At 44.8% G+C, this 12,371-nt stretch overlaps 1 protein-coding gene across 1 annotated transcript in view; it reads left to right on the top strand.

The window, feature by feature from the left end:
* ARIH2 (ariadne RBR E3 ubiquitin protein ligase 2) overlaps nt 1–12,371 on the top strand; it is a gene marked incomplete at both ends in the record, with an annotated part of 61,927 nt that overhangs the window by 38,304 nt on the left and 11,252 nt on the right. Inside the window, 4 exon segments of the mRNA XM_080696824.1 lie at nt 1,880–1,943; nt 5,996–6,146; nt 7,050–7,171; nt 9,567–9,676. Of these exon segments, the coding sequence (XP_080552950.1) occupies nt 1,880–1,943; nt 5,996–6,146; nt 7,050–7,171; nt 9,567–9,676 (447 nt within the window).

The following is a 12,371-nucleotide window of genomic DNA, read 5'->3' as shown; positions in this document are numbered from 1 at the left end:
ATAGGAAGTGAATTACTAGTTGTAATGTATGTGTGTCTTTATGTTTACAAAGAAATGCCAAATTGGGCCAGGCATGGTCAGCCACGCCTGTACTTTTAGCTACTTGGAACACTGAGGCAGGAGGATCACAAGTTCAAGGACAAGCCTCAGCAAGTAGTGAGACTTTCATCAACCTAGTGAGACACTGTTTCAAATAAGAATAAAATCAGGCTGGCAGTGTAGCTTGGAGGTAAAATGCCTCCTGGATTCAATCCCCAGAACTACCAAAAAAAAAAAAAGCGATGGAGAGCTAGGTGCAGTGGTACGTGCCTGTAATCCCAGTACTTGGGAGTGGATACAGGAGGATTCCGATTCCAGGCCAGCTCCAGCGACTTTTACTTTTCTGTCTCAGCTTCCTAAGTACTGGGGCTCCAGGAATTAGCCACCATGCCCATCTATTTCTTTCTTTCTTTTTTTTTTTCTGTATGTATTTGCTAGCATGTGCATGTGCTTACATGTGGGGTATTTAGTCCCGGGGCTCTCCACCTTCAAGCTGTACCTCAGCCCCTTTTTTTATTTACTTATTAATTACCATCACCATCATCATCAGTAGTAGTAGTAGTAGTAGTAGTAGTAGTAGTAGTAGTATTGGTACTGGTGATTGAACCCAGGGGCATTCTACCTCTGAGCCACACCCCCAGCCCTTTTTATTTTTGTTTTCAAAACATGGCCTTACTAGGTTGCTGAAAGTCGCACTGAGATACTGAGATTCTTTTTACATTGCCGAGGCTGCCCTCTGAACTCTGATCCTACTGTCTCAGCCTTCCAAGCACTGGGATTAGAGGTGTGCACTACCATGCTTAGCATCATCGTGAGTACTTAATTTTAGTTCAGTGCCTTTGAAGCAGAGGGTTTTGTTTGTTTGTTTGTTTGTTTGTTTGTTTGTTTTGTTTTGGCTTTTTGGTGGTACTGGGGTTCCTGGAAACCCTTCTATGTCCAGGCTACACTCCCAAACCTATTTTATATTTTTATTTGGAAACAGGGTCTCTTAAGCCAGCAAGGCTGGCTTCGAACCTGCGCGATCCTCCTGTCTCCACCTCCCAAGCACAGGGATCACAAGAGTGTGCCACCATGCCTGGCCAAAGCAGAGGTTTTTTTGTTGTGTTTTGTTTTGTTTTTGTGCTATTCGGGGTAGTACCTATGGGCCTTCTACCTCTGGGCTGTACCCCCACACACACATACTATTTTATTTTCTATTTGGAGACAGGGTCTTAATAAGTTGCTGAGGTTATCCTTGAACCTGTGATCCTCCTGTCATCTCAGCCTCCCAAGAACTGAGATTACAAATAAGTGCCACCATACCCAGCTTTAGAGTTACTTTTCTTGTACTTATTGAGAGCTAAAATATAGAAAGAAGAGCCAGGCATGGTAGTGCACGCTTGTAATTCCAGCACTTGGAAGGCCGAGCGAGACAGGAGGATCACACAGGTTCGAAACCAGCCTCAGCTACTTTGTGAGGCTTTTAGCAACTCAGTGAGACCCTGTTTCCAAATAAAATAGAAAATAGGTCTGGAAATGTAGCCCAGAGGTAGAAAGCCTCTGGGTTCCATCCCCAGCACCACACACACACACACACACACACACACACACACACACACACAAATAATACTAATAATGAAAATAAAAAATAAAATAAAATAAAATATGGAAAGAAAAATAATCTTTGTACTCAGATAAAAGGCAGCTTGGTTCCATGAGAAGGTAACTAGAGACTAAGAAGACACTTAATGAGACCACTGTTCCATTGTGGAACATGGCCTGGCATTCCATCGACTTGCTGTTCAGAGTTTAAAATGTCTTCAGTTTTGTATTCTTGTCCTTTCTGCCTTTTGTTTTGTAGATACAAGTCCAATTCTGCTCAGCTGCTGGTTGAGGCTCGAGTTCAGCCTAATCCATCAAGACATGTGAGTGTCTCCTATCTTGAGCAAGGCTTCTCCGGAAACACATGGCTCTTGGGGTGGTCACAGTGTTAAGGAGAAACATCTTTACTTTGTAGTAAACATGCCCAGAGTACTTGGTCCAGGCCTAAATCTTCCATTTCTCTCGTAGTTTGAAAACTTTTAGGCTGGGGGTATAGCTCAGTGGCAGAAGGTTTGCCTGGTACATGCAAGGCCTGGATTCCATGCCGGGCACCCACACTAAAATGTTTCCTCACGGATAGGGAGTAGCTCGGCCCATGCCCTTGAGCCCTCTTTAGCCCCTTACCAGCTGCACCCCTTACTTCCGGGGGCCTTGGCTCTTCTTGAACCACAGCATATAGCTCTCTGATTCTGCAGTGCTGTTCCTGGCTGTGAATTTGTGGTCTCTGTCCCCATCTTTACTTGCAGAAATTTATTTTTCTTTTGTGTATGTGTATTACTGAGAGTTGAACTCAGAAGTGCTGTACTGTTGACCTTCAGCCCTTTTTATTAGTTACTTATTGAGGCTGGTATCAAATTTGTAATCCTCCTGCCTAAGCTTCCCAAGTAGTTGGGAGTCAGGTATGTGCCACCATGCCAGGCTTAAATCTAAGCCACCATTGTGTGTGTGTGTGTGTGTGTGTGTGTGTGTGTGTGTGTGTGTGTGTGTGTGGTGTGTTATTGGGGATGGAACCCAGGGGTTTTCTACCTCCGGGCCACACCCCCATACCTATTTTATATTATATTTGGAAACAGGGTCTCACTAAGTTGCTGAGAGCCTTACTAAGTAGATGAGGCTAGCTTTGAACCTGCACGATCCTCCTGTCTCAGCCTCCCAAGTACACACAGATGTGTATGCAACCACACCTTGCTTAAGCCACTATTTTCTTTTTCTTTTCTTTTTCATTTTTCTATCTTCATTTTTTTTTCTTCAGTACTGGGGATGGAATCCAGGGGCATTCTACCTCCAAACTACACCTCCAGCCCTATTTATTTATTTATTTATTTATTTATTTATTATTTTTTTAAATTTATTTTTATTGGTGCATTGTAATCATATATCACATTGGAATACAAGACTTGAGAGGATATACAAGCACATATTATCCAATTAGCCCCCATCCCATTCCCTCCCCCTCCCTCCATCCCATGCTTGTTTGGTGATTAACTTTGATACATTTGTTTATGTACCCCCTGCGTTTTAAAGAGGCTCTATCCTCCCCTATTCCATATCCTCTGATTGGTCACCTTAATTGCTTCACTATAGGGCCCTTTCTATAGCTCGACCTCTTCCTGTTGCCCCTTTCCTCCTAGTTATTGCTGAATAGGGGAAGCATCTGTTTTTTTTTTTTTTTTTTTTTTTTTCTGCGATATTTCTCTGTGCATGCTGCGTTGCAAGTACCGATCCCACTCTTGACGGCCCCAGTAGTGGTCTGGCTACCCGGTGGACTGATCCAGACCTTGCTGGCTCAAGCAGCGGCCTTGCCTCATGAGAGGCCCAGATTCTGGTCTCGCTGGCCCCGACACCGGCCTAACCCCTCAGCTGGCTCCGATCCCGGCCTCGGTGGCCCCAACACCTGCCTAGCCTCAAGGCGGTCTCCAATCCCGGCCTCGGAGGCCTCAGTAGCGGCCTTGCCCCACAGCAGGCTCTGATGTTGGCCGCTGGCCTCGGCACCGGCCTAACCCCTTTGCAGGTTACACCCCCTGCCCTATTTTTTATTCTTTATTTTGAAACAGGGTTTCACTAAGTTGCGGAGGGCCTCACTAAATAGCTGAGGTTGGCTGCAAACTGTGATCCTCCGGTCTCAGTCTCCCAAACACTGGGATTACAGGCATGCACTACCACGCCTATTTTTCATTCTTTATTTTTGAAACAGGGTCTCACTGAGTTGTGGAGGGTCTCACTAAGTAGTTGAGGTAGTGTGCGAACAGCAATCTTCCTGTTTCACCTCCCGAATACTGGGATTACAAGCTTGCGCTACCACTCCTGGCTTCAGCCACCATTTTCACAAAGCCCGCTTCCTGTGAACAATCCCCTTCAAAATTCAATAGTTATATCTTTAAATCTTTATATGTGTGTTGTAGTGATTAGCTCATATCTTACCTCCTCACCTAGGAACCTTTTGTTTGTTTGTTTGTTTTGTGGTACTGGGGGTGAAATCCAGGGACTTTTCTACCTCCAGGCTATACTTCCAGACCTGTTTTATACTTTGGAAACAGGGTCTCACTAAGTAGCTGAGGTTGGCCTTAAACCTGTAGGATTCTCCCGGCTCTCTTAATTTTTTAACTGTGCATAGCAGTTTTCTTTATTTTGTAGTACTGGGGATGGAGCTCAGAGGCATTCTACCTCTGAGCTACACCCCAGCCCTATATTTTATTCTTTATTTTGAAACAGGGTCTCACTGAGTTGCAAAGGGCCTCACTAAGTAGTAGCTGATGCTGTCTGCAAACCACAATCCTTTGGTCTCAGCCTCTAGAATGCTGGGAGTACAAGTGTGCACCACCGTGCCCAGCAGCAGATTTTTATATATCTAGGAGATCAGCAAACATTTGTTGATTTTTTTTTTTTTTCCCCAGTACTGGGGATGGAACCCAGGGGCAGTCTACCTCCAAGCTACACCTCCAGACCCATTTTTTATTTTTTATTTTGAAATAGGGTCTCACTGAGTTGCAAAGGGCCTCTCTTACTAAGTAGCTGAGGCTGGCTATGAACTGCTATCCTTCTGTCTCTGCCTCCCAAAATAATTATTTTTGCATGTGTGGGTCTGGGTGTGGAACCCAGGGGCATTCAACCTCTGAGCTGCACTCCTTGCCGTATTTTTTATTCTTTATTTTGAAACATGTTCTCACTAAGTTGCAGAGGACCTCATTAGCTGGGCTGTCCGTGAACTGTGATCCTCTGGTTTCAGCCTCCCAAATGTTGAGGTACAAGCGCGTGCCACCATGCCTGGTTCCTGGATAATTTTAAATGGGGATTATGTCAAAAGAGCTCTTGGAAACGGGTGTGTGGTACAGGCCATAATCCCAATACTTGAAGATCCCAGGTTCAAGGAGTGCCTCAGAAACATAGTGAGATTCTCAGCAACCTAGTGAGACCCTGTTTCACAACAAAAAATAAAAAGGGTTGGGGATATATCTCAAAGGTAGAATGTCCCTGTGTTCAATCCTAAGTACTACAAAAAAATTTTCAAAACAGTGCTTGGGAAAAGAATTGGGGCACAGATCACCATACAATTTCTGCAGCATCTCAGGAGAGAGGTTTCCAGAAGCATGCTGGATAAACATGGGAATCCTGTCCTTTTCCTCAACTTGCACCCACCTCCCCACACTGAACTAAAAAGAATCTAATGTGCCTTGGAAGCAGACTTTCCATTGGTTTGTAGTTTTGGCCAGGTGCCCAGATTACCTTTATCTTGCAGTTTTGTATCATGAGTTCTGGAGTTCAAGCTTTGCGGGTTTTGCCCAGACTAGAGGAGTTCCCTTCACTGTCCCTCCAAGTTAATTACATCTTTTTGGTGTATCAAGATCACATTGGAGCTTGGTAGAGGTCGCACTGTTTTGAGTTCTTGGCATATCGATAGTGAAAACCACTGTCCTTGACATATGAAATTGCAGAGCAGGCTTCACAGACTCGTCCTCCAAGAACCTTTGTGACAGGGTTTGTAGCTCTGCTGTGAAGTGGGTAAGTTCACAGAAGAAACTCGATAGCCTCTGAATAAAGTTGGACTGAAGTGGCTTTGCAGGACCTTGGCACTTCTAAAATCCTGAGCTTTTCAGTCTGATATAAACTGCTATAGGTTTACATTTTGGTCTTCATTGTGCCTTTCTGAATCTTCTATCTGTGTCTTTGAACCCTAGTGGTTCTGCAAGCCCAGCTCAGGTGCTACTTCCTTCAGGAAGCCCTCCTACTACTGGGTTTCTGCATAAACCCGTAGGACTTGGGATCTGGCACTGTTGCAGTTGGCTGTGACCACTGCCTGTGTGCTGCACTGCACGGGGCACTCCTGGACCTCCAGCCCTGGGCTCCCACTGACTTGTGTGGCTCTGCCTCCTCCCAGGTACCTGCAGCCCATCCCCCTCACCACTGCGCAGTGTGTATGCAGTTTGTACGGAAGGAAAACCTACTCTCTCTGGCCTGTCAGCACCAGTTTTGCCGCAGCTGCTGGGAGCAGCACTGCTCAGTCCTTGTCAAGGATGGCGTGGGTGTGGGTGAGTCTGCACAGAACCTGTGAAAGGCTGGCTCTGGCTTTCATGTGCTAAAGTAAACTTACGTGTTTTCCTCTGACTTACTGTTGCTCGTATCATCAGAACTAATGATTTCCTAATATCGCTCCCACAGTGGCCACGTTTTTCCCCATCCTCAGCAAATGAGAAAACTAAAGCCATTTTAAAGCCAGGCGTGGTGACGCACACCTGTCATCCCAGTACTTGGGAGCCTGAGACAGGAGCATCACAGGATTGTGGCCAGCCTTAGCAACTTAGGCCCTCCACAATTTAGTGAGGTCCTGTTTCAAACTAAAAAGTAAAACGGGCCTGGAGGTGTAGCTTGGAGGTAGAACACCCCTGGGTTCAATCCTTAGCATCACAAAAGAAAAAAAAGCTACTGTGAATGTTTTCTTCTCTTACCTGTTAGGAGAACTGCCCTTTAAGTTGCCAACCCTTATCTTTATTCCATGTGGGGCAATTATAACTCAGAACCCAAGAGAATTTGCTGCTATTTAGGCAACATAGCATAAGTCAGATTTGATGATTAGCTACAGTATTTGTTATACTATCACTTGATGACATTGAAATTAATTAGCATTACATTGTTATCTGTAAAATCTCATATTAATGATAATCACATGCTCGTAATATCAAATATCATAAAATAAATTGTTAACCAAGAACCCTATATAATTTTATTTAGTGGTACTGTTGATATATATGTAGTTTGGAATGTGTAGTTTGTATTTATTTCATTACTATGAAAATATGTTTGTTTCTCTTTTGAATAAATTCTGTTGCTTCAAGGGTGTCTTACATGGATTCTGTATTGAGTGGTTGACCCAAGTAGGCAAGTGCTGTGTTTCCTGCAATATGGTTGTCCATCAGATTGTCTCTGTTCAACAGGAGTCTCTTGTATGGCTCAGGACTGTCCACTCCGTACACCAGAGGACTTTGTGTTTCCGCTGCTTCCCAATGAAGAATTGAGAGACAAATACAGGCGCTACCTCTTCAGAGACTATGTAGAGGTTTGACCAGCCCCTGCTTTTTGCTTCTCTCTCTTCCTGAGCCTACCTTCATCAGTGGTCACCATAGTTACTTTATAGTTGAAGCTACGTTTAGCTGGTGGTGTTCAAAGAGCTCCATGGCTTTAAAAACAGGTTTAAAAACAAACTGGGCATAGTAACACACAGCCTGTCATCCCAGTACTTGAGATGCAGAGACAGGAGGAGTGCAGGTTAACAGTCTGCCTCAACAATTTGTTGAGACTGTGAGCAATTTAGCGAGACCCTGTTTCTAAATAAAAAACAAAATAGGGCTGGAAGTGTAGCTCAGAGGCATAATGCTCGAGGATTCAATACCTAGCACCACCAAAGAAAAAAAGTCAAAGAACCAGCCAGACCAATTACACACGTGTATAAGCCCAGTATCTGAGCATGGTGGTATACACCTGTAATCTCAGTAATTCGGAGGCTGAGACAGGAGAATCTCAAGATTAAGGCCAACCTCAGCAATGTTGCGAGACTCTCAGGAAACTAGCAAGATGGTGTTTCAAATCAAAAAATTTCACAGGTATGGCAGCTTATTCTTATAATCCTAATACTTGGGAGTCTGCGATGGGAGGATCGCAGGTTTGTGGCCCACCTCAGCTATTAATTGAGGCCCTCTGCAACTTAGTGGGACCCTGTTTCAAAATAAACAATAAAATAGGACTGGGGGATCCAGGCGTGATGGCTCAGCACACGCCTGTAATCCCAGTACTTTGAGGCTGAAACAGGATGATCCCAGGCTCAAGGGCAGCCTCAGCAAGTACCCTGCTTCAAAAATAAAAATAAAGCTGGGCTTGGTGGCTAAGGCTTGCAATGCTAGTACTTGGGAGGCTAAGACAGAATTACAGGTTCACGGCCAGCCTTCGCTACTTAGTAAGGCCCCCTGCAACTGAAACCCTGTTTCTAAATAAAGAATAAAAAGGGTTGGGGGTGTAGCTTGCAGGTAGAATGCCCCTGGGTTCCATCCCCAGTACTATCAAAAGAATGAATGAATGAATGAATGAATGAATGAATGAATGAGGACTGGAGTATAGCTCAGGAGTATAACCACCCTTTAGTTCAATCCCCAGTACCACACACACATAAACGAAAAAAATTATGCTGGGCATGGTGGCGCATGCTTGTAATCTCCGCTCTTGGGAGGCTGAGACAGGAGGTTCGTGCAGGTTCAAAGCTAGACTCAGCTGGCTTAAGAGACTCTGTTTCCAAATTAAAAAAAAATAGGTCTAGGAGTGTAACTCGGAGGTAGAGGATTCCTGGGTTCCATCCCCAGTACCACCAAAAAAAAAAAAAGATATATATATTTCTCCTCTTGAGGAGTTGCTATTCTGTTCTGTTCACTTTGTGATTTGGCACAGTTAAGGGCCATTTCTTTATTTCTTTCTAACATTTTGAAAACTTGTGCAGGATTCCACCGTGGTCAGTCAGTTTTGGAGCCTTTTCCCTTTATAGGCAACCTGACTGGTTTTTCTGATTGCTTACAACATAGTTTACATGTTTGTCTTTTTTTTTTTTTTTTTTAATGGAACCTAGAGTCTTAACCTCTGAGTTGCACCTCTAGCCCTCCCCCCCCCCTTTTTTTTTTTCCCCAAGTACTGGGGATGGAACCCAGGGGCATTCGACCTCTGACTATAACCCCAGCTCTACTTTTTTTTTTTTTTGCAAGTTTGGGGATGGAACCCAGAGGCATTTGACCTCTGAGCTAGAACCTCTTCCCTATTTTTTATTCTTTATTTTGAAACAAGATCACATTAAGTTGCGGAGGGCCTCACTAAGTAGCTGAGGCTGTCTGCAAACCACGATCCTCCCAATTCAGCCTCCTGAATGCTGGGATTACAAGCCTGCGCCACCACGCCCGGCTACGTTTTTTATTCTTTATTTTGAAACAGGGCCTCACTAAGTAGATGAAGCTGTCCTCGAACCGTGATCCTCCTCCTCAGCCTCCAGAGTGCTGGGGTTAGAGGCGAGCACCGCCACTCCCAGCTGCTTTTGATAGACTTCTTGATCATTTAACCCTCAGAGGAGTCATGGTCACTACAAACAGAACTGTGTTCCTTTCCAGCCTAGATCCACAGGTACTTTCATCTTAGAGATTTTTTTCCCTTTGGAGACACAGATACAATTCTGTGTTTTATTTTTTAATAAAACCTTAGGTCATTTTAGTGAGGTGCTGCCTTCTTTAAGTAAACATTCATAGCTCCTCTTCAAAACTGGCTGATGTTTGGGCTTTACAACATCTACTCTGAACTTAGTTATAGCCCCTTGATATGAGTCGTCTATTGGAAGAACAGAAGGCACTTGACATTCAGAGAGCATTACTTTGGAGGCAGCAACTGGGGAGTGTCCTCACTGTTTCCCCTTGGTGTGTTCACAGAGTCACTACCAGCTCCAGCTGTGTCCTGGTGCAGACTGCCCCATGGTTATTCGTGTACAGGAACCAAGAGCTCGCCGAGTGCAGTGCAATCGCTGCAATGAGGTCTTCTGGTAAGAGGGAGTAGGTGCTGAGTAGCCTGGTCTCATGGCTGTCCTCCTCGAGAGCACCACTTTGCCTGCTCTGTTGAGGGAAGCGTTGGGAGAAGGAGGTGCTCCAAGTCAGAAAGCAACTGCTCCTGGTGGGGAAGTTTGTGCCAACCCTTTGTTAGGTTCTTCAAGGTATTCAAAAAAAAAATGCACAGTCTGAAGACGAAGTGGCGGAGATTCTTTTTTTTTTTTTTTGGTGGTACTGGGGGTAGGACCCAGGGGCTTTCTACCTCCAGGCTACACTCCCAGACCTATTTTATATTTTATTTGGAAACAGGGTCTCACTAAGTTGCTGAGAGCCGCACTCAGTAGCTGAGGCTGGCTTCGAACCTGTGCGATCCTTTTGTCTCAGCCTCCCAAAGCGCGGGGGTTACAAGCGTGCGCCACTATGCCCGGATGTGGCGGAGATTTTTGAAAGATGTGTTAAAAGCCGGGTATGATGGTGCACACTTGTAATCTCAGTACTTGGGAGGCTGAGACAGGAGGATTGCAGATTCAAGTACAGCTTCAGCAACTTCAGCAACTTGTTTCAAAATAAGAAAGTAAAGCCTGGCCACAGCCTCATATTCCTAGTACTTGGGAGGCTGAGACAGGTGGATTGCAGGTCCGTGGGACAGCTTCAGCTACTTAGTGAGGCCCTCACCAATTTAGAGAGACCCTGTTTCAAAATAAAGGATAAGCGGGGCGTGGTGATGCACGCTTGTAACCCCCGCGCTTTGGGAGGCTGAGACAGGAGGATCATACAGGTTCAAAGCCAGCCTAAGCTACTTAGTGAGGCTCTCAGCAACTCAGTGAGAACCTGTTTCCAAATAAAATATAAAATAGGTCTGGGAGTATAGCCCAGAGGTAGAAAGCCCCTGGGTTCCACTCCCAGCACCACCAAAAAATCACACAAAAGAAGAAAAAACAAAGGATAACTGCTGGGCATGGTGGATCACGCTTGTAATTCTAGCATTTGGGAGGCTGAGAAAGGAGGATCAAGGTTCGAGGACAGCCTCAGCTACTTAGTGAGGCCCTCTGCAACCTAGTGAGACCCTGTTTCAAAATAAAGAGCCAGGTGTGGTGGTATACCCTTGTAATCCCAGCCCTTTGGAGGCTGAGACAGGAGGATCGCACAGGTTTGAAGCCAGCCTCAGCTAATTAGTGAGGCTCAAGTATAAAATAGGTCTGGGAGTATAGCCCGTAGGTAGAAAAGCCCCTGGGTTCCACCCCCAGTCCCACAAAAATAAAAAATAAACAACAAAAAATAGGTCTGGGGATGTAGCTCAAAAGTAGAATGCCCCTGTGTTCTATCCGCAGTACTGCAAAAAAAATAAATAAATAAAAATAAATAAATAAATAAATAAAAATGAAGGATTAAAAAATAGAGCTGGGAATATAGCTCAGAGGTATGCCCCTGAGTTCAATACCCCATACTGGAAAATAAGAGAAAGCAAAAGGAGTGTGAAAAGGTATAGCTCAGAGGTGGGATGTCCCTGGGTTCAATCTCCAGTATCAAGAAAGAAAGAACCTCCAGAGACAATCACCAGTACCAAAAAAGACAGAAAAGATATGTAAGTCTGGGCATGGTGGCCCACACTTGTAATCCCATCATGCGGGAGGCTGAGACAGGATCGTGGTTCGTGGACAGCCTCAGCTACTTAGGCCCTTTGCAACTCAGTGAAACCCTGTTTCAAAATACAGAATAAAAAAATAGGGCTGGGGATGTAGCTTAGAGGTAGAAGGCCCCTGGGTTCCATTCCCAGTACAAGAAAAAAAAAAAAAAAGATGTATATGGTATCTGTCTGGGGATCTAATTGCATAGATTAATTCACAATGTGACTGAAAGCTATAATCTTAGCCAGGCATTTGGGAGGCTGAGTTAGGAGGATCGTGGTTTGAGGACAGCCTCAGGCACTTAGGCTCTTTGCAACTCAGTGAGACCCTGTTTCAAAATAAAGAATAAAAAATAGGGCTGGGGGTGTAGCTTCAAGGTACGATGCCCCTGGGTTCCTTCCCCAGTACCGCAAAAAAAAAGAAAAAAAGAAAGGTATAATCTTTAGCCGGGGGTGGTGGCGCACACTTGTAATCCCCATGCTTGGGAGGCTGAGACAGGAGGATTGCACAGGTTTGAAGCCAGCCTCAGCTACTTGGGCTCTCAGCAACTTAGTGACACCCTGTTTCCAAATAAAGTATAAAATAGATCTGGGAGTATAGCCCGGAGGTCGAAAGCCCCTGGGTTCCACCTCCAGTACCACACACAAAAAAGAAAAAGGTATAATCTTCATAAAACTGTAATTCAGGGGCTGGGATGTAGCTCAGTGGCAAAGCGCCTGCTTTGTAGGTGTGGCACTCTGGATTCAATCCGCGGTTCCACAAAGACAACAACAACAAAAAGAACCCCTTTACAAAAAGATAAGCTAAGAACAAACAAACAAACAAAAACCCTGAATTCATGAAGTACATATTTTACATCTGCTCAGAGTTCACGTTATTCAGTGGTGTTGGAAGGGTTACTGGGTGGCAGCACTACCTGGTTACTTCCTTACGTTATCACAACCCTGCGAGATTGCCCCGTCATCATCCTTTGTTGTACACGATGAGATCAAGGTGTTAGGTGAATCTGCTAGTCAGTGGGGGAGCTGTAATTTAGGTCCAGATCTGTCCTAATTGCATCTCC

Source organism: Muscardinus avellanarius (genome assembly GCF_963383645.1).
Source record: "Muscardinus avellanarius genome assembly, chromosome: 5".
Classification (NCBI taxonomy): Eukaryota; Metazoa; Chordata; class Mammalia; order Rodentia; family Gliridae; genus Muscardinus; species Muscardinus avellanarius.
Note: the sequence above shows the minus strand (reverse complement) of the source record. Positions and strands in the feature narration are given on the sequence as shown.